General features: G+C 40.8%; 3 protein-coding genes across 4 annotated transcripts; all 3 read right to left on the reverse strand.

Annotated features, from left to right (window-relative positions):
- Positions 1–352: 352 nt before the first annotated feature.
- Positions 353–8,884, reverse strand: LOC111648822 (rac GTPase-activating protein 1-like). Of its 2 annotated transcripts, none has more exons than XM_023398548.2 (17): positions 8,751–8,884; positions 8,275–8,383; positions 7,548–7,750; positions 7,125–7,273; positions 6,650–6,719; positions 6,441–6,494; positions 6,154–6,231; positions 5,851–5,968; positions 5,540–5,688; positions 5,239–5,403; positions 5,049–5,144; positions 4,675–4,873; positions 4,381–4,486; positions 4,103–4,235; positions 3,816–3,924; positions 3,489–3,597; positions 353–1,883 (listed from the first exon to the last, which is right to left on the reverse strand). In XM_023398548.2, exons 2-17 carry the CDS (start codon positions 8,357–8,359, stop codon positions 1,808–1,810), a joined length of 1,899 nt encoding a protein of 632 aa, XP_023254316.1. In that variant the 5' UTR covers positions 8,360–8,383; positions 8,751–8,884; the 3' UTR covers positions 353–1,807. The 2 variants fall into 2 exon arrangements, with proteins under 2 accessions (XP_023254316.1, XP_023254315.1); XM_023398547.2 differs by having other exon boundaries at positions 8,275–8,394.
- A 1,746-nt stretch (positions 8,885–10,630) lies between these two features.
- On the reverse strand, positions 10,631–16,073 carry LOC111648824 (major intrinsically disordered Notch2-binding receptor 1-like). Its single transcript, XM_087171192.1, has 3 exons — positions 14,046–16,073; positions 13,333–13,551; positions 10,631–13,001 (listed from the first exon to the last, which is right to left on the reverse strand). Exons 1-3 carry the CDS (start codon positions 16,041–16,043, stop codon positions 12,807–12,809), a joined length of 2,412 nt encoding a protein of 803 aa, XP_087027318.1. The 5' UTR covers positions 16,044–16,073; the 3' UTR covers positions 10,631–12,806.
- Positions 16,074–18,082: 2,009 nt separating this feature from the next.
- On the reverse strand, positions 18,083–21,958 carry LOC111648821 (evC complex member EVC-like; the record flags this gene model as incomplete). Its single annotated transcript, XM_023398546.2, has 11 exons — positions 18,083–18,472; positions 18,561–18,657; positions 18,770–18,896; positions 19,003–19,105; positions 19,727–19,862; positions 20,008–20,226; positions 20,372–20,573; positions 20,754–20,863; positions 21,092–21,304; positions 21,399–21,497; positions 21,785–21,958. Coding segments are annotated over 11 exons (1,629 nt in total), but the record flags the coding sequence as incomplete, so codon positions are not given.
- Between the last annotated feature and the right edge of the window lie 94 nt (positions 21,959–22,052).

Consider the following 22,052-nt stretch of genomic DNA (forward strand, 5'->3'; position numbering starts at 1 on the left):
CCATGTCGGCTTTGGAATAACTGGCGTTGTGCTTTTGCTCTTTCAGTGAAGATCTTGAATAATAATGGCCAACATTCAATTTAGACCAGGAAAATGAAGATGAAGAGTGTTAAACATGAATGAATGTTTTAGGCTACATGAATACAGCATTGACATACTCGCAGTTAATAGGATAACACTAATCCATAGCCAGGTGTAAGAGGGGCTTTTTTTTTTTTTTAAGTTGAATTGCTGGTAACAAAACCAACACATCCTGTGTGTTGCCTCACATTCTCAAGGGCCTCATTTCAGCAGGGTACCTTACCCCCCATGTCCATCTCATGCATGAACAACACCCACCAAGACAAAGAAACCAGTCTTTTGATGTTTTATTTTTAGCTCAACTGTGGACTTTTGTCATCTTACTTGAGCCAAGACAAAGTAATGAATATTAACATTCAGTCCACAAGATCTTGAAAGTGAAAGTAACTACATCAGTTAAACAACGTATCATTAGAGAAACAGAAAAATATAATGGAATAAATGTACAAGAATGTATAAAAATACATAGAAAACAAAGCAGTGTTATAGTTGACTGACAACTTCAAACTACACACATTTTTTACTGGCAAGCAAAGAACAACTAGATTTGGTTTTAATGAGAATGTACTGTGAATCAGTTCAAACATTTTCCCCCAAATTAACAAATACTTGTAACAGTGTTGTCTTCATGCTGAAATCTGAAGTTTCTGACAGTGACAGTGAGAGCAGCAGAGAGCAGACATGCTCAGAGGAAAGGTCGCTTCTTGTGCATTACTGGTGATGTAACTGTACAAGAAAGCTACTGTGGATAATAATACTTGAAACAGTACCTGTGCATGCCAAATCAGTTTTCACATTCATAAATTAAAGAAGCTCCAGATTTTATTTTATGATCACCACACATGCAAGTCTTTGGTTTGGGTGAGGGAAATTATCGACTCAAACTGTCCTAGGTTAGAGTAATAATTTACAGTATTTATTTGTTAATTATAAAAAAGGAGTGTCAATAATTCTGATTGGTTATGTGCATAATATACAGTAGATACTCTTCATTGGTTAAGGATGGCATATCAAAAGTGGTGCCACAGCAGCCTCTAGTGGTGTGCTTTCCCAAGTAGAAAATACTTTAGCTCAGGTTGTTACATTTATACAGTGCAAAAAGCAGCATTAATCCCATTCATTATCAGTGTATACATTGCAGTATTTTTAAAGTATATAAGTCATGATTGTATTGTCAAACCACACAATCAACATACATATAAATCAAAATGTTAGATGAGGAAACCAGTGTCAGTTTCCAAGACAATGATAAGGAAACCAAAGTCAAAAGACAGAAACACTGGCCAATAACACGACTTCTTTTCTCTTTGTCCAATCCAGCTGTGTATCCCACGTGTGCTTGTGCATCCCTGTTGCTGTAGTTACAACCACAGGCTCAAAGATGAATAAACCCCGCTGACTACACAGCTTATGAACATCAATGCCAAGTGTTAATAGAAAATGATAATCCTTGAATCCGTTTCAAATGGTTACAATCACATAGATGTGACCACAGTTTTGGTCAATACTAAAATCATTAGCAATCAAAGATATAAAAACAAACACTAAATAAACACTCACATGCAGTAATCTTTTCAGTGAAAAAATTCTGGCTAGAAAGTCTTGGTTTAAAAAAATGTTAAAATTGCACAGTAGTTTCACCATGTGATTATGTGAATGTATATTCAGTTATTGCAGTAAGTAGGCCTAACCCCAAAGTACAATATGGGTGAGCTTTTGTCCTTCATTACTTCAGCTGTGGAGAAGCGAAGAAGTTGCCCTGACGGTTAGAGGCAGCCGTTGCTTTGCTCTTGCTCCCAAATCTAAGGATGGAGGGGTTGGTGGGGGCAGACAGTGACATTTTGAGCCTATTAATTATAATTTTAGATAACAAAAAAGCAAGTACAACTGAAGATGAATGTTTTGAAGAAAACACAGGAATGCAGTCTTCATATGCGAGTTAGCTTCATTTGATTGTTGATGACTTCAGGTTGGATTTTTTAACTTTAAAGCTTAAAATTGATCTGGAGCTGTTACTGGTAAACACATTCTTTAAGCTCATATATGCAAAAATAAAAATAGCTAAGACTGGAAACAGCTAGCCCAATTTTAAAAATCCACCTACCAGAATCTCTAAAGCTTCCAATTCCTTCCAGTCTTCATGCTAAGCTAAGCGCCTGCAGGCTTCATATTAAGTGCAACGACATCTTGCTTTGGGAAAGACAGCAAATAAGTGCCAAACTTTCCCTTAAACATTTTTTTCTGAGGAATACTGATTTTTTCAAAATAGCTTTCTTCTTATGTAAGAGACCTACATGATGTTTGTTGGTTTAAAAAAAAAAAAAACACAACATTAAGACATACACTATAGTAGCTTTTATATTAATGGCCCTACACACCCTTGGTGCATTCACACAGGTGTTCTCACTTAGCTTGATTAGATCAGACTCTCAGAACTGTGTGGGTGTGTTCACTCTGTGCTTGACTGACATTTTCTCTCACTCCTGTTAGTTTTCTTGTTCCTGTTAGGGCAGGTAAAATTATAGTGTGTATGAATGTGTATGCATTTTGATGGTCTTGGTGATTTCCAGTATCTCTACTGAACTTAATCCTGAGCAGAGGCTAATCAACCAGAATAAGTGATAACTCCCTGTGCAGGTGTGCAGGGCCTTTAACACCACTTTCTGTTCTATGAAAACACCCATTACTGGTTGATAACATAACCAGTTCAACACAGCCACGTAACTTATCATATTAGGTAAAGCACAGGTGTTAATGTAACATGTATGTATATGTAACATTAACGATGGCTCCGTTCTATTTAAGTGTCCCAGTAAGCCATGGCATTGACTGTGAGGCAGCATGAACAATACTGGGACGCTGAAACCAACGCAGCTAAAGGGAATTCAGCCGCTATTTTATTATTTACACCTGTGCTTTTTGTACATATCAAAATGTAATTTTGTGTAAGCCTGTACGTATGTGTATAGTGCAGTGTCTACACAGTAATACAATAATTATGATAACTAACTAAAAATCATAATTTCACACAAATAAGGATGAACTTCAGTTGATAATCCCCTTTAGAGAGGAAAAACTCAAAATGAGCTGTAGGAGAAATGTGACTCTTTTTTTAAGATAATGCTGAATAAAGTTTCTTTTGCAAGGGCTCACAAATTAATGCTGAGCAAGCACTATGAGTCCTGATCACAGTTTTTACTGTCCATATTGGAGACAGCTACCCAAGATAACTTTAATCCAAGTTAAACAAATCAATCATCTCCTCATCTTGCTCTCAAACAATAAAAAGGTAGCTGCAAAATATATTTACGTGATAATTTGATATATTATTGGCGACATATGAAGAATGCAGACCTGCTTTATTTCAGTTTGTTATGTACAGAATGTGAGAGAGTGAGAGAGCTTACATGGTGGTGTTGGAGAGGGTCTGCATCATGCGCTGGGACAGCGAGCTAGAGGAAGGTGTTTTAGTCATCATCTGGTGCTCTGGAGTGGTCACTGGTCCCAGTATGCTCACTGCAGATAAATTAAAGATCAATACAGCCAATTCTGTTATTTATAAATCAAAGACACAATACAAAGGCTCAAAAATTTTAAAAAGTGATTTAAATTTCTTATTATGTCGTTCTCACTACTAAGAAAAATGTCTTAAAAAGTAGAAGAAAACACGTCTTAATGTTATGCTATTCATTTTGGAAGTACTTTCATCATGTTTATAGCTTTCAGTGATTTACCTCTGTGGTCTAGAGTATCAAACTCGTGAGCATTGTCCATGGCTGTATTATCTGGATGGGCAAACTGGCTCCAGTAGCTTGCTGGAATACTGAGCAAGCGCTCTACCACCTGGATAGACAGAGCCAATGTGATCTTTAGTAAAAACTATTCCAAAGAACAAAAACATTGTTGTCAGAGTGAACAAAGACACGTGCAGCCATATACAGTTGAGACTGAAAAATTATGTGCCACTTTCTGAATATAATGGAGAACCATGGCACTTATTCTTTATTCTCATTCTCTTTACCCTTGGTTGTCTATTTGTGTCATGCAGGATGGTCATAGGGTCTGGGTCGGGAACAGCATGACCCACAAGGGTTGGGCCAAAGACCCTGGCCAGGTTGTTCACATCCATTTTGGTATCCACACTCTGAGACACCCTGAGGAAAGGATAGGAGCAGGAAATGAAATTTCACACTGTCCTTTGAACCATACAAGCTGACCTGCACTGCAGGTTACAACATGCTTCATTCTGGTGTAAACACTGACTAAACAAAAGCCTTTTTGAAATGTAGTGAAAATTACTTTTGCAGATGAATCATCAGGCAGGCCAGAGTGTCTCGGTTTGGTTGAGGCAGCTCACCAATGGTCTGGTACATCATGGCCAAACTGTTGTCATCATCCTGGATTTCTACAAAAACATTTACACCAGTGATTTAATATGCCTGTGTATGGCTGTTCCCTCTATCCAAAAGAGGTACTTTAAATCATTCAATTTAAATACTTATTCTTTATAACAATACAAAGACCCTGAGACGGATAAAGAACATTGCAGATACAGCAATCCTCTGGAAGTGATTCTGCAGGTCTCACACTCACCCGCTGCTGCCATGAAGGCTTTGTTGAGGTGGAAGGTGAGCAGTGGCTCTGGAAGGTTTCTGAGGAAGTCTTTGAGGACACCTGTAATAACGTTGATGTCTTCTACTTTGTTAAGTGCAGGTAGAGTCTTTCCTCTAATCAGCTTTTCCTTCAGCTCTTTCACCACACGATCATGGCCAGAGACTCTGTACAGGCCAACCTGCCGCAAGGAAAAGATAAAAGAAACCAACTCCATTATTGTCTGCCTGTGATACTGTATTACTACTGAATGAGATAACTACTTAGAGAAGGAATTATCGATTGTAATTGCTCAAGGGAAAGGATCAGAGTATTAACATGAAGGTGAAGGTGACTTTAATAAAGTCTTGTCTTACCTCATGTAGACCTCTGTGTTCAATCTCCTTAATGCAGTAGATAACCAAAGCTGGGATCTTTGGGGAGGTGACTGGAGCAAAGTCAGCCAGTGTGGCCTAGACCAGGAACACATCATTTTATGTGGGTAACATGAAAGTAATAGAAAATTATGGAGTGGAAACGTGTCTTAAAGAAATGAGAAAAATGTACCTCTGTGTTTTTGATGGGAGTGCTAACAGCTGCGGGATTACAGGGCAGCGGACAGCGCTCACGACACTCAGGATGGGTCACAATCCTGCAATCCTGGCAGCGGAGGTACATCTTTCCAAACTTTGTTCTTCTTCCACAAGGAGCACAGAATTCCGACTTGATCACCTTAGCGATCGAGGGAACAGAGAGCCCAATGTGAGAAGATTGCACGTCAACAAGGAGAACCAGCTTACAGTGCTGATGCAGGCAGATATGCAGTCTAAATCACCTAACTTTTAGAACAATAAGTATACAGTCTTACTGTCTTGGGGATGAAGTGGTGCTTCTTTCCTCCTCCATTGGCTTTAGGGGTTCGCAGTTGGGCTGGGAAGTCAGAGACTGGTGTGCTGGGAGCCTCACTCGCAGTCTCAGATTGGTCAGTAGTGGTTGTATCACCCCATGCTGGAGCAACTGTAAATAATCACACGTCAGTCAAATCTCAAAGACAATGGAAAACTCAATATACAAAATAAAATTTTAATTTAAAACACACATTGTTTTACACTCAGAATCATTGTTATTTTTGTTGTTAGGTCCCATGATCAAGAAACAGAAGATCAACAAGCTTCTCACCACTCCTCTTTCTGCTACGTGTCCAGTAAGGCACAGTCTCAATGGTGGAGACCGCCTCGACAGCGCCACCATTTACAGGCACAGTGATGGTAGTTTTGGCCACGATAGACTCATTCATCTAAATCATATAAAGAAAGATATTAATGCTCCTTTCAGCAAATTGATGTACATTTAAGTTGGTTTAGAAAAAAAAACCATTTTTGACCTTTACTTTCTCTTGGTAGCCATTTCATCTTTGTTATGTTTATATTTTTTACAGGCACAGACTGCTATAGTACATTTAGCTGATGAGGTCAGCATTACCCTCTCTGATGCGCGTCCAGTGGAGCGAGGTTTCTTCATGGCCTGTGGAGGAACCTCACAGAGTTTTCTGGATGAACGCTGTGGATTAAAAGGTAACTTTTGAAAAACACTTTCTCATGGGTTGATAAATGAAAAATTATACAAGAAATGGCGAGACAAACTTGTGCTGGTGAATACAAAACATGACTGGAACCCATAACTACCTTTACCCGTAACCTGAATCAAATGATGAAAATTACATTATCACTAATGCAAGCAAAGAAAATCTGAGGTGAGGCATCACTCACTCGTTTCTGCCGTTTCCGTAATCTCACAGTCTTCATCACAGAGGAATCCCAGTCCTACAGGAAAAGTAGAGAGAAAAACAATAGTACTGAAAAAGTCAAGTCATTATTGGTTGTGTCTTACTAAACACTGTTGTCCCACTATTGGACCCTCAAATAAAAGGTTCGCCTAAAATATACAATAAAACTCCTAAGAAAACAGATCAGTATACCAGAGAGTCGTCCGTTTGGTCAAAGCTGATGTCTGACAGCAAAGAAGCTGATTCATCGATGGTGGTTAACCTGTAATATAGATTAAAGTCAGCATTAATCTTTGTCTGAAGTACTTTTTGTGTCCATGGCTAGTTGAATCACACAATGCTCTGTTGAATTATAAAAGCTGTAATATAGAAACTAATATTTCACATGTTGAATTCTATCCTCTGCAGTGCGCAGTATGTATGTTGCACCTATATACGGTACAACACAGTATACAGGCAGTGTATGAACTAGCTAAATGAAGTGCTACAGTCTAGTACCCATAATATAACTGAAAACTCAAAAGACAAGGCATCCTGGTTAAATACCTAAAAACATTATTACGGTCTTACTTATAATAAAAAAAAACAAAATAAGAAAAAAAAAAACACTGTAAAAGATCATTTTGCGTCTCCAGACATTTCAGAACTAGATTAGGACGTTTCTGACCTTCGGCTAGAGTTGAGGTTGCCATTAGCAGCCTGTGCTGCCTGGGAGTGCGCACTGAGGAAGGCCAGGGCGGACCGCTGCTCCTCGCTCAGGTGGACACTGTTGTTCTCTGAAATGAGCAGTTCCCGGATCAGCTGTAACTGACGTTCCTATTACACCCACAAACCAGCAGGTAGACAGGAACAGACAAACACAAACAGACAAATGCACAGGTAAGCATTATGTTGTTAGAATGAACAGTTACTAGTTGGTCAAAAAGACATGATCTATGGGGTGAGCTTTGCCAAGAAACGTGACATTTGCATTATTTGAAGATTAATAATCTAGCTTCTCTCGGTTTCTATATTGCTATATAAAGTGTCTCATACACAATAATGCAAGAAAATGAGAGGCTGTCTAACCCATAAACACTGCTGCACTAACCAGCTTCTCATAGACTGTCTCAGCCTTCTGCCGCCGGCGGATCTCCACATCCACCTGGTTGCGAGCGTGCTTTAGTTTGACCTCCAGGGCTCCCCTCTCAGTCTCCGCTTTAGCCAGCATCTCTTTACAAGAAACCAGCTCGTCGCCTGCCCGCAGCCACTTCTTACGGCACTCCTCAAAGTTCAGTGCCATCTGGAGAAACTCTGAATAAGACAATGAAAGGGAAAAAAATGTTATATTGCTGCTGTGCATTATATACTATGTTTCCTTGTGGTGGTTATGTGTATTAGGTCTCCGAAATGCTTTCATTACAGTGGCAATGATGCAATTAACTGCAAGACAGAGCACATACACACAAGAGTGCTCTGCTGTAAAGTGAGCAAATGAGTAACAGTGCATTCCTGTTATTTAAAATGGAAATGAATGGCATTGTCTGGACTATTGACATGGAAATGTTTACTACCCTCAGGCCCTGTCAGACTTAACTCACTAAAACAGAGGCTTTACACTCAGCACTGCTTCTGCATTGTGGTTAATAATTCATTGCACCAAATAACACAGTGGAAATGCAACACGCATCTAGCTTATAACAAGAACAGCACCATGCCACAGCAGACTAGTGTAACTACACTAACGCTACACAAGCACTTAAACGCCATTATTGTTTCACAGACTGGCTGGGGGAGAGAGGTGGCAAATGCCTAAACTCAGTGTGGAAATAACTTACGTGGTTCAATGCCCTCATTCAGACCGTCCACCTGGGCTCTGAGACTCTGGAACTGGTTGTACAGGTTCCGCACTGGCGACTCCATCGTGTCTCACTGCAGCTGGGTTAGCTACAGTCAGACTTAGTTAGATTAAAAGGGAGAACATATGCATGATAATGCTAATTTTACTCATTGTTATTTTGGTGGCTTTTTACATTGTGGTTAGCACTGAATGAGCAGTAAAGCTACACTTCATGTCGGTAGGTTAGCCCTCAAACAGACCAAACGATAACTACATTATAGTACGAACAAAAAACAACGTCACTTATTTTAATGTTACTTATGTTTTAGGCATAACGTTATCTCAATTCAAACTAACCTCGCCTGTTTTAACGTTTCTGCGCCTGTACTGAAGCTTTCGGCACGCTAAGCATGCTACTGTTGACATAACCTCATATCGTTACGTTGGACAAAAGGAACCTAACAAAACACTTACTTGTGCAATATTTGTCCAGGGAAAGTGTGTCGGATATGTATTCTAACACCGTCCGATGTTAAAAGCAGAGTTTAGGTGGTTTATTCCCACTCCAGCAGGAGCAGCCGCCGCTGAGCCACACCTGTCTGATTAAGTTTGCACATTCTTCTTCAAAGTTCAAAATCAGCGCCGGTTTTCTTCTTCGCGGTGCAATGTGACGGAACACCGGACGCTCTATCGCCCCCACACACCCTAAGCTATAACTGCAGCGGGGCAAGCACCCCCCCCCTCAAGTAACTGAGGGGTTTAGAAGGGTCTCAGCATAAAGAAGTCATGTGTAATATTCAAGACACATTTATTATATGACATTATGTATAATTATTACAGATGACCTCAGGAGTCTTAGAAATACCCATATCAAGCAGCATTAGCTGAAATTTCACTGTACATTATGAACAGAAATGAATGCAATATTTTATAAATTGATATATTACTCAGTCAATAAGTAGGTCAATTAAAAAAAATAATGTATAGATTTTATGTAATCTTACATGCATACATTTTTTTAAGTTGACTTACTGAGTATCATATTCTATTCTATATTGTCCAATTTATTACGAGTTGAAGAACTGCATTTTTTTAATGAAACACTGATTTGATTAACATTCATTCATTCAAAAAAAATCTGTGTTAATCTCTCTATTGTCTAATTCATTGTCAATGAATGAACCGTTATATAACTATTAAAGACTGTGGAGGTCTTCCATACATTACATTATGGATGACCTCACTAATACATTGATACTTTGTAATAACCCAGTGTATTTCTTCATCTCTTGTATGGAAAGACAGCACAACTCTGCAGTTGATGACCACTCACTGGCTCAAATTCAGTGTCTATAGCTTAATTCATGTATGGCTGGAGGTTTTTGACCTGAGAGTTGTGCTTAATGACACTTTCTTTCAAATATCTGCTCCCAACTTATTAATTGTGCACAGTAACCCTGTTAGTAATATAGAATTTTTTTTTTCACACAATAAATAAAAAGGCAGTTTTGCTTGAGGGGAGTCAGGCCAGTATCTGTACCTCCTGCTCTGCTTACTGTGTATCGAAGTATGCAGCACAGCACAACAGTCCAGTCTGTGTGAAATGATAAAATCCTTTGAAACAGTCAGTGACTGTGTCCTGTTGTTGTGGGCCTGGCACATGGGATGCACGCAACAGCATCATTAATCAGCCACAGATGGCATATCTGGGTGTAGCAGCAGCTCTACTGTGCAACATTCAATGAGGGTAACACACACACACACTAAATCAATTGCAAACTATAGATATTCATGTGTCCATAGCACATTGGATTTTTTTTTAACAACTCAACAATAGACTCACCGATTCATGCCTGTATGATTTAGCATAATACTTGCTCCCATAACATTGTGTGTGTGTGTGTATGTGTGTGTGTAAGTGTGAGAGTGTGGGTGTGTGTGTGTCGTGTGCGCGCGTGCGTGCATGTGTCCTTTGAATACAGCAGATCCATTAGTGTTGATTTGAGATAATAGGATCTGTCAGTCAATATGCGCTCTCTGTCTTTTTCAATTATTCATCGTTGTGTGTACATTTCCTCCAGTCACATATCATTTAACTGCCAGAATTCTCTTTTTACACCAATGACTGTTTGCCCTTTTTTAAGCAGAGTGGACTATTGCTGCTATCTGCAATCATAATAAACCAAGCACTTCACCGGGAGAAAAATGGGAACAATTAAATTTGCAAAACAGAGCAGTTCCTTTCCAGAGACCTTTTTCCATTCACCGTTTTAAGTGCATGTTTATAAGGAAGTACCAATTATAGGTCTTAATTTATTATTTATCTGATCAGACAAAATACTGTAAAAGGCACATTTCCACTTTGTCAAGTTTATTCAGACAGGCAACATAAATCAACTTACACCCTGACAATCATAAATCGTATCTCACAATCCTTAAGTGTTGCACACAACTAACTTGTTCTGTATTACCTGCACATCTTCTTCCATTTATGTGCAGTGCTTACCTGAATAATGAGTTCACAGATTGTCAGTTGTTTGTCTAAAAGGTGCGTGGATATTGTAACAACAAGAATGCCAAAATTTCAGGAATGAAAAAAGTATCAGGAGGCTTTCATGCACAGACGATTCAGAGGAAGCACCTGCGGATTGTGCTGACTACAGGGTTAGTCAGTGGCACCACTGGAAAGGTAATGGATCCAGGAACAGCCTCATGGGGAACACTTGGCAGATATACATCTACTTAGCAGGATGCATTGAAGCAGATCACGCCCTCTGTACATCCTCTGCATATCCTGTACACGAAGCAAAGTAAAGTTTAAAGGTCTGACAAAAACAAAACAAGCATTTTCTGATATGCATAGTTTCTGTGCGCTTAGATCATCATCAGTGCTGGAAAGTGCTTATCTGTTGAACAGAAACAAAATCATCCATATCTGGCAATGTCGAGGGAGTGGACACAAGAACGTGAACACCTAAAAAACTGAATGCAATCCAATATATTATCCCAGCAATAAACATTTGTGAAGCTCAAAAAGTTACATTTTTGTGAGGTGCTTCATTTAATTAACTACTCATTTTGATGCTGTGGTTGCTGATATGCAACCTCGTACGTTTCATTACAGCTTTACTTAAGAGTTCAATGAACACCTCTCTTTGTTTCGACAAAAACTGAACTTTTCAAGCTTTACAAAGGTAGTATTTTTTTGTGGTAGCACTGTGTTGGATTCCACTGTGTTTTACAGGTGAACATATTTTGTGTCAACCCCCTATTGATTTTACAGACTGGCACCAAACGTCGGTCTCAATAAAATGTTAACAGGTTTTAACAGGATGTTTTTACAAAATGGAATTTGACACCACTGGCAAAACTACTCTCATCATCTGTGAGAGGACGCCAGATGGATGTGTTAGCGCTAAGTGAGTCTGCAGGTATATGGAAAAGCTCTGGCCAAGTGAGTACACTGAAAAGATAATGTGCATAGGTGCACTCCGAACATCCCATCAATTGAATTACAAGTAGAATCTCCCACTTAAAGAGTGTTTCCTGGAAAAGGCTTCCTCTTTCCTTCACTGTTCCAGGACCCAAACATCTTCAACAACAACAACAACAACACTTTTATCTTCCAGTTCTCGAAACCTGACACTTGGTAAACACTCTGCCCAAAAACCCCAAACACTTCCATGAGCGGTTTAGACAGCTCATAATTTCCAGTTTGAAAAATGGGAGGGAACTCTATAAAAATATTATTTTTATTGATTTAAGCTTGAGCAATATATCTTGTTGCTTAAAGGAAGTACAAGAACATTCAAACTAAAAGAGAATAAAACCGCTCCTGTCCACAGAATCCATTACTATTGTAATGTAGATGTACAACTTGTATGTACTGATAATAACCTATTATTTTACATAGAAGTGAAATAAGCCCTGTAGTGTTCTCAAGGGAACAGCAAAAAAGAGTCAGGCAGTGCTCAAGGCTGAAGCTGATTCACAACACATTTGTAACAGTGTTGTTTCTCAGAGAAGAGCAGACAAAATAGGAAAATAAAAAGAAAGGAATTGACACTTTTGTATTGGCTCAGTATTAGTGGTTTCAACATGTGCTCTCATTTTACACTTATCTAAATTCTTCATCTTTAATAACTTCCTTTTACAGCAACCTGAAATGATTAAGAACAGAAATCATGAAAAAAATAACTGTAAATTGTGAAAAAAAGATTGTTTGGCAATGGGGGGATTACTTACAATTTGTTGTAACTGCATGAGGGATGGTGATTTCAAAGTAAGCTACAGTTCCTTTTGTTTTTCTGAAGTCATGAATAATGGTGCTATGCATGCAGAGAAGTGTGAGGAATTGCTGTATGGTAACTGGTCACTGATCGTTCTTTAGGATCCTTATGTCACACTCTCTCATTTTCTTATCTCAGTGAGAATAGTGTGAAAGTTCCTGGGTATAGCACGCAGCTGCTGAAAATAAATAAATGAAATTAAATGGAAATAGGCAACAATGTGGGCTGTCTGTGAGGGTCTTCACGAGCCTATGGTGCAAATAGGAATGACAATGATGAGAATGATAACCACTGCAGTGGCAATGAGTGCAATCAGCTTGCAGATCTTGGCCCGGCGCTGGTCAGCCTCTTTACGCCTGAGCAGAGCATCGTAGCCTGGAGTGTAGATGTCATCCATCCAGAATTCCATGTTGTTGGGGTTAAGAGACTCCTGAGCCTGAGGAACATGTTGTTTACAGAGTTTTAAGGCAGATACAGCAGATATCTAACCTATTAAAACATTGTGAACTCTTTTCTACTATACATCACTAATCTGTGTCACTACTAGCTCTGCTTTCCTTGAGTCTGCAGGATGCATGTATGTTAGGCCAGTTATCCCCAGAAATAAAAAGCCTATCTTACAAGAGAGAAAAGAAATGCAGACAGCATAGTCGATTTAGTCATTTATAGATTAAAACCACAGACTTAATATAAGAGATAAGAACGGAAACAGAACATAATTAAATGTTTTTAACTATTGTAGCTCTTTAAGATTCAACTATTTTTACCTGTAAGTCCAAAGGGGAGATTCGTACCTCTCTGTCATCTACAGTCCAGATGGGTCTACCCCTCCCCTCAGCCGATCTGGCGTCAATGATCTTCCCAGAGGTTAGCCCACCTGTCAGACTGCTGTCTTTGTGGCGGAACAGGGATGAGTTAAACACTTGGTCCACCAGGTTGGAGGATTTTTGGGAGAGTAGGTTAGCTGTGCTGCCTGACTGATCTGTCTGGAAGGAGCCAAACATAGATTTCTTTATAATTTTTATATATAATATATATATATATGTATAATACTGTATATGCAACAACATCTATTTTTACCTTCAAAAAGATGTGAGAGGCAAAGTTGACAATATTAATTTAACTAAATACCACCATCAAACATGCATATGAATTTGAATGGATAAGCTATGTTTCTTTGCACTTATGTCTAAACAGTATGTACTATGAAGGTTTAAACCAATATCCCACACATGGGGTCAACTAGCTTGTCAACTGACCACATAATCTCATGTATCTACCCAGCAGAACAAAGTGCCAAGCTACAGGCCTGATATGTTTTGTGGTCCCACAGCATGGACACACACCCGGTGCACATACTGAATTGCTGTTCAATCTGTTTTATGAACTGATGCACATATAATGAGAGCCCCATCTCTCATGTAACACTTATGTATTAAGGAAAATATAGAATAAAACGTACACAGTAGATTTACTCTACCTGTCCAGTTTTTCCATGTGAGCCTTTGCCATCTTTACTTTTTGAGAATGACACTGTCCAGTCTCTTGCAGAGTTAGAAACATTCTGCTGTTTGGAATCAGACACACTTTTCTCCTCAGGCTGCGTTTTGGAGGCACGTCGGGATGATGGATCCTTCTTCCCTTCTTTCACCCCCTTAGAATCAGCCTGAGCTTTGCTGCTCTCTGTTCGGTCCGGGGGAGAGTTCCATCGGCTCCAGTCCAGACTACTAGTGCTGGTCCCTGGAAACAGATGTCCAGATGCAGACAGAGGTTGAGGATCTGATGAGTCAGAAGGAGTTATAGGGTGGCTAATAAAGGAGGAGACACCACTGAGAGGCTCCAGCCATCGCCCGCCACTTTGTCCACCACCGACAGGCTGCTGGATCTTTTCATCCAGTCGCTGCAGAGCAGAGAGAACCTGGGAAATCTCGGCCTTTACATCATTCAGTGACTCCAGTTGTCTTTCTATCTGGCTCATACGGAGCAGCAGCTTACAGACACTGGCCTTCAGCCCATCGTCACTGCTTTCCAAGGAGTGGAAAAGCCTTTGGAGTTGACCTAGGCGACCACGTCTGGCCTCGGGGGTGTCCTGGTTGATGGTCCCTGTTCCATCACTGGGGTGCAGGACTCCTGTGGAGCCACACATGCTTATGTCATCTAAGAAACGAAAGATGGCACTGATGTCATCCTCACCAAACTCAGGGTCATCCAATGAGGTCATGAAAGAGAGGCGATCTGCGTGGACCAGGCTACGGAGGCGCCGGGGGTCCGGTATGTCTGTCTGGGTTCCCTGTGCCTTAACTGCATCACCTCCACTTGGCAATCCACTATCCCCACTCTCACCTCCCGAGGACCCCAATTTGCTGATAGCAGGGGTTGATCGTCTTGGAAGTTGCCCCCCTTGTGATTCCATCCCCATCCCAATGCTGCCCATGCCTATCCGGTCCTCTAGACTGTGACTCTTGTTGCCCCAGATGGGCCTCGGGGCCTTGGGAGGCTGGAGGTGTCGGGGGGACCACTCTGGGGCTGACCCAGGTCCGAAATAAGTTGAGTCCTGCAGGTCGTCAAGGCTTTCATGTTTAGCCCGCTGCTCTGGCGATTGGTGGACTGTTGTTGGTGACGGGTAAGGATTCTGAATATTTTCAAAGCTGCGATTGTCAAAGCCTTTCTGCCCCGTGTTGGGACTGGGAGACTCACTGCTGACAGTCACCTGGGGTATTAGAGGAGGCTGGTTATGGAAGTCCTTCCTAAAGATGTTTCTCTTCTGGTCAACAGATGATCCCTGTTCAGGTTCAAACACCTCCACGGGTGCAGAATCTCCACTAGACTCACTGTCCGTTTCCAAAGGCAAGTAGATATTGTTCATGACCTCGCTGGAGATTTGACCACTAGGGTACAAGAGTGTTGTGTGAGGCAAGTCGAAGGACACAGCCCTCGCCCTGATTGGAGGGGAGGACACAAGTGAGATGGGATCGGGCGGAAGACTCGCTCGCTTGCGGGCAGAGTAATTAGATCTCGGAAACAGCAAATGCTGGTCGATAGGCCCACCACTGGAATCAGAGTGGGAGCGTGCTCTCTCTTGACCAGGAATGTTCAGCTGGTGGATTCCAGGCAGACTGGGGCCTGGGGACTGGTCAACAGGGAGGATTGTCTGGGCTCTCATTGGCTGACTGTCATCAGGAGCCCCACCCGTCATCTGAATAAGATTGAAGATAGTTACAATGTCAGCAGCGACTCCTATGGGTGATAGCCCTTGGCCTCTGGTGGAAACCCGGTCTCTGAAGAGAGTGGCTGGGAAACAGGGGTCCCGGCTGGCAGCAGCAAACAGCAAACTCCTGAGCTCGATGAGATGCTCTAGGTCAAAGCGGGTGCTGACCATGCGGCAAAGGTCCTGGAACGTCAGCCATTGCCTCATATTGGCCAATTCCTCTAGGATCCCCAGAAGGACCCCGGGGTATTCCTGCTGCAGGTTAGCCATGGTTGCTCACCTGAGGGAAAATAAGGCAAGGCAAAGCAAGTTTATTTGTATAGCACCTTTCAAAATCAAAGCAATTCAAAGTGATTTACACAACACCTAAAAGCCATTAAGACAAGATATAAAATAAACATAAGGCAGTATGAAAAGACACAAACATAAATGCAGGTAGAATTAACATCCTGTATCTAATCTGTTATGTGCATGTAAATCTTAAACACCAGATGTAAATGAAAGATTGCAGCTCTCTCTCTCTGATTTTTTTCAACATTTAATCAATATATCATAATAATAATTATAATGATGGTGATATATTAATAGTATGTATTATGTATGTTATATTTAATTAGATGTTCATAAGAATAATAAACAATAGTAACAAAGCATAATTTGGATACTGTTAAGTGTTGCTGTATATTTGTTTTATTTTTATCTAAAAGATTATAGATTATAGACATTATTATTGCTGTCATTATATTGCATGTCAATAAATGAAATAAAACGATTATAGCAATAATACAGATAACATTTTATATATTTTTATATAGGCTATAAAATTAACTGTAGCAGTTCTTCACTAAATTACAAGTTTCACATAGTTACAATATCAACAGTGTTCAGATTTGATACTGTTTCATAGTCATCATATAGCTGATCAAAAACGTGTGACAGTCAAAGTAATTGGTTTTCAGTTCGGATGGGAAAAAGCCCTTTGAATGGGAAATTGCAAAGCGACCTTATTTTTGGCCCTAAAATAACCGATCATCTGATCTGATGACGCCGTCACACTGCGCACATCTTTACCTCACTGGACATTTTTAATTCACTCATTTCCATTAACAGCTTCGGGGCATACTCACCACTTTACTGAGCAAATGTGAGATGTGTGGATGAAAAGGCATATCTTCAATAACTTTAGCCCAAGTAATCGAGTCGCATTTGAAAACGATCTGTAGATAAGATCAGGAGAGGGGATTTCTTTTTTTTTTCTTTTTTGTAGGCGCAACAATCTGTACTGTGAGTCCCTTTTTGTGTTAATGAATCAGCTGGGACAGCTATAGTGACGCGACGATGTTGCAAACGTAATTTGGTTTGTAAATATCTTTCTGAAGGTGCAGCTGAGCCGAGGACTATTTCCACTTACCTGAACCTATTGAGAGAGAATCGCAACCGCGCCTGCGTCCATCAACACTGACAAATAAAATCCAGCTTTAAGCTAAAAGCGAGGCCATATTCCAAATAGACCCGGGTCGGCTCATAATGACACACTCCCTTCACGGGCTTCTCTGTTTGTAACAGCGACTAGCCCACAGCCCAGGCAGGAGAGGAGAAAATTAGAAATCAGGTCATCTTCCCACAAGTCCCTGCAGTCCCCTAAGGGACCTCAAAATACATCCAAACGGTTTCCCCTCACCACAGATCAGCGACGACACTTGCGAAGTCAACAGTACATCCACATTTCAAATAGATACATTCGAGGAGGGAAACACTATTGGCAAGACACTCCAGTGTGTTTGAGTGGGGCAGGACGAGTAGCATATTTTCTCAGGGTGCCATGGCAGTAATTGGTTATGTGTGCAAGGTGAGCATGCGAACAAAGGACAGATTAAAAATTGATGTTTGCTAATTCACACTCCTAGAACTACAAACTGACATAAGGTCTGGAGCGAGCTGCCTGTTAGATTGATGCTTAGACACAGAAGTATCCGCCAGACTTCAGCCCTCCCAGACTTTTCACCATTACTCTGCATTATCATCCATAAAGGGTTGTACTTAAAACCCCATTAGAGCCGGAGAAGTAGTAGCACTCTGCTACATCGCTGAGTAGTAGCACTCTGCCACAATCAGAATGGACATCTCTAATTCATCGGACAACTCACCGACGAGCACATCCATCATCCCATGTACTCAGCAGTCAATGGGGATCAATGCAGTGAATGAGCCGTGGTATGAAAAGCAATGTGGGTTTAGATGTAGGACAATAATGTGGTACTTCCAGCTCTGTATACCAGGAGAAAAAAGTACAAAATGCACTCAAAAGATAATTTGTTAAATAATTCAATGGTACATGGCATTTACAATAATACGGACTGATCGGAAAAAACTGATTGCTTTTGTCATTATTGCAACATTTTAATAACTTTATAACAAAACACTCTTTTAAGAGCGGTACCTTCATAACAGCATTGGTCCCAGCAGACAGGAAGTGGTATTACTCTATAAGGGACCAGAAACTATAAAAAATGAGAGAAGATTTTTACAGGACATTAGTGTGTTAAGATTTCAGCTGAGATGGGAGCCTTGCTCTAGTTTTTTCTTTGGTTTTGATTTCACCACTGGAGCCACAATAGTTGGAGTCAGTGAAGGATTCAAGGCTGGATCTAATGCTGGGTTCAGGGCTAGCAGGTCCAGTATTGTGGTACTCTGATCACCTGTGGAAATACAGCATCAAGAAGGTCAGGAAACAGAGTGGTGGCATTCAGCATACATATTTTTATGCTCCGGGATGAGGCTGCTTACCAGCGTTGTCCTCTTCGCCACTGGGTTCTGGTTCTGGACTGTGGAGGGAAACCCGGGCCAAGTCTGCCAAAGCAGTTATGAAACTTTCTTCTGCCTCCTAATGGACACAGCATCACAAACAGTGCTTAAAGGAATTAACTGTGCTGGATTGTAGATATATTCATAAACTCATCAAGTAGAGAAATACAGTAGACTTGAAGCATGCTAACCTGTAGCTGCATTTTGATCCTTTCCATGGTTTGATCTTGGGCCACTTTCTTCCGCCTCAGTTCCTCATATATCGTCTCCTGTTCCAGATCACACAGCTCCAACACCTTCCTTTTGTGAACTTCAACCCTAATACATACACAAATTAAGAAAAACTCAAAATTATCCTCATGCAATGTAAAATTAACTGAGTAGTCCCCCCAAAACGTTACTAGCACTTCAAGGCTTGTTGTACCTCTGTTGAAACTCAGCGGAGGTGGGTTTTTTGCCCCAGTTCACCAGCTCCCTCTGCAAGGCCCTTTTCAGCTGACCGCTGCTCTCCTTCCTCTCATCCACCTCTGAAGGAAAAGTTTACAACAGTAAAGTTAACACTTAATATTCTTTGAAAGTAGAGGAGTGTTTGGTCTACTCAAAATTGTCACTTCTCCCAAGTCCAGACTAAATACTGATCCAAAGCAGGTTTTTAGTGTCTAGTGTTCACACTAGAAAAACCACAAAATAAAATGATACATATCAGTAAAAATGCAGACTACATTTGGTAGAAATAGACATTTTGATGTTTGGTATTTTTGTATACTAACTTGTAAAACAGTATACTATGATGATTAGTACGTAGTACATACTTTATAAAAGCAGTATGTATTAAAGATGCAGCTATTGTCTCCTATTTGTCTTTTGTCCAGTTAAATCAAACTGCAAACTTTATGAAATAGCAAGTTAGTAACCACAGAGGTTACAACTACTACAGGTTTATTCATTTGGTAAATCAACAATCACAAATGCCCAGTAATCATTTAACTATAATATGGCTTACTAATGAAACACAGTAATCATAGCTTCCATTTGTGGAAAACATAACACTTAATACAAACAGCATTTGTCTTGACAGAGAATATTAACACTAGAATCAGGGTTTACACAGATGTTGACGTGCGCATGTGTTGTGATCGTCACCTCACCCCAGTTTATGTTTGACTGATCCTGCTGTAGTTTTTTGGCAACGTCTTGTAGGTTGGAGTAGTAACTTCGGACGTGTGCAGTGAGAGAATCTTTGGTCACGTATACGCTCTCTGACGCAGCCTCTATCAGGTGGTGCTAATGAGTTAAAAAAAAAGAAACAAAAAAACAACTGTTATTTACTTGGCAAAGTAATCTAAGACGCATACAATAGGAATTTGATTTATGAGGGATTCATCATAATGATTTATTCATTCATCATATTTTTAACCCAAAACCATACCTTCAAGCTATCGTCCGGTTTCAGAGAGGTCTCTGACTCCATGGTTTCCATCACCTGTTGGATGGCGTGGCTGAGGGCATTGCCAAGCACCAGCTGTGCATGGCTCTGCAGCAGCTCCACTCCTGTTTCCAGTTCAGAAAGGAACTCCTGCTGGAAGCTGTGACCCACCAGCTGACTCTCCGGACCCAGATGCCTCTCTGCCAGGCTGGCACTGCTATTCTGTGATCGGTAAGAGAGTCACAGCCCAGGTAGGTAGGTGTATATGTACTGAAGATGCCTAAAAATCCAATTATCACTCAACTGAAAGATTTGGTAATGAATTCTCAGTCAAAAGACTGTATTTACATGTGGAGAATTTTCCCACCTTGAGAGTTGAACTGGCACAGGACTGGCTTTTACTGGGATCTTCAATAAGCACAGCTCTGAAATCAGTCTGAGACAGCGCCTTCAGCTTGGACAGCCTCATCTCCTTCAGCATGTGCAGACAGAAGTGCCTGACCACAAAGCACCGCTGCACTGCCACCAACAGGTGCTCATGTTTCTTCTCTATCAGCTTCCCCACTTGACTGAGGACAGGATCATATTGCATTATTTTACAGCAGCTGATAAAAATGGATTCAGATATAAGTGAACGTGCCCATTCAACTGTAGCTGTACTGGAAATCTACTCCGAAGTGCAAATTTAGCTTTATTTACTTCAGGTCTTTCACAGCCTAAAATAATTGACATAAATGCTCCCATCTGACCTGTTGAGTGTGTAGCTCTGTCTGGCCAGCATGGCTTGGAGGATCTTCATCTGTTGTTCACTCAGATGTTTGAGACAGGCCTGCACTAGAGCCATCTCCTCACTCCACACCTACAGAAAAAGAGGCTCACTTAGAAACAGTGAAAAGCATTTAGAATAATTAAACTCAAACTACAAATATCCCATGGCAACATAACACATAAAACAACGTTCAAAGATGAAAGTGAAAGAGGAAAGTGAAAGAGGAAAGTGAAAAAAGGGAAAGTACTGAGCTGCCAAGCACCACAAGAGAAGTTAAAATGAACATAACATGTATCTGATCCACCCCATGGTGTCTACCTGTCCATCTTTATCCAGCTGAGCCCTCATGTCCTCCAGTTGCAGCTTGATAGAGCACTCGGCCTGCTGCAGCTGTGCAGCCAGCTCCTGCTCCAGATCCGACCACAGCTTCTCACAGCGCTCCGCAGAGAGTTTTGACTGGGCAAGGACCGAGGCCAGAAAGATGTCCTTGGCGAGCTCCCCGAGCTTCTTTGACCAGGAGGTACGACATTTCTGAAGAAGCAGGATTTTATGCGTGAGTTGTGGACATATGCACATAAACATGCGAGCATCCCCACAATACTATATACAGTGTTGGATCTTTTACCCTCCAAAGGTCACAGAGAGCATCAGCCACCCTGTTCTCCTGCTGCAGCTCCAGATCAGAAATCTGCTGCCTGTGTTTCATCAGCAGCTCCTGGTATACCTGGAAGAAAGTTACAGTTCAGATTTAGATTGCGGTGGATTTGAATGGGCTTTATGTTTTTAATCTTTTCTTTTTTTCCCTTCATATGCAACCACTAATAGTGAACCTAAGACTAAAGAAGTGACTCAAGAACCAAAAAAGACAATTATAAACCAGAAGGTTGTCATGACTGTATCACATCAAAATGAATTAACTGCAAGGTTCTCCAGCCGGTTGCTTTGCCTATTTATTATGTAACAGTAATTCCTGTTCTACATATTGACGTAAGGGAGGCAAACTGTTCTGACCTTGGTGAGCTGCTGTAGGTCACTGTGAGTCTGTATCAGTTCCAGGGCGTGGCTCTTTTCCTTGCTCTGGCTCCTCTGAAGCTTCTTCCGCTTGGACTCTATTTTGCTGCACTTGTCGTCCACCAGCTCCTTGGTCTTCTGTGTGCACTCTGGAACATTACAGTTGACCGGTTGTGTATTACCAAAATAGTTGCTCAGCCAACTGATTAAGCATTGTACAAGTTGTGATTCATATGGCTTGTTCTTGTGATAAATGAATGAAAATAAA

The sequence above is a fragment of the Seriola lalandi genome, unplaced genomic scaffold, assembly GCF_002814215.2.
Source record: "Seriola lalandi dorsalis isolate HSWRI2012SDOR001 ecotype SW California unplaced genomic scaffold, Sedor1 jcf7180002049654, whole genome shotgun sequence".
NCBI classification, from domain to species: Eukaryota; Metazoa; Chordata; class Actinopteri; order Carangiformes; family Carangidae; genus Seriola; species Seriola lalandi.

Coding starts and splice junctions, on each gene's coding strand:
- LOC111648822 (XM_023398548.2), bottom strand. CDS start 8,359: ATGGAGTCGCCAGTGCGGAACCTGTACAACCAGTTCCAGAGTCTCAGA. Junction 4,874..5,048: donor AACACAGAGGTCTACATGAG/GTAAGACAAGAC, acceptor TCCTTGCGGCAG/GTTGGCCTGTACAGAGTCTC. Junction 4,487..4,674: donor AGCCTTCATGGCAGCAGCGG/GTGAGTGTGAGA, acceptor ATGTTTTTGTAG/AAATCCAGGATGATGACAAC.
- LOC111648824 (XM_087171192.1), bottom strand. CDS start 16,043: ATGGCTAACCTGCAGCAGGAATACCCCGGGGTCCTTCTGGGGATCCTA. Junction 13,552..14,045: donor CACATGGAAAAACTGGACAG/GTAGAGTAAATC, acceptor GGCTCCTTCCAG/ACAGATCAGTCAGGCAGCAC. Junction 13,002..13,332: donor TCTCCCCTTTGGACTTACAG/GTAAAAATAGTT, acceptor CATGTTCCTCAG/GCTCAGGAGTCTCTTAACCC.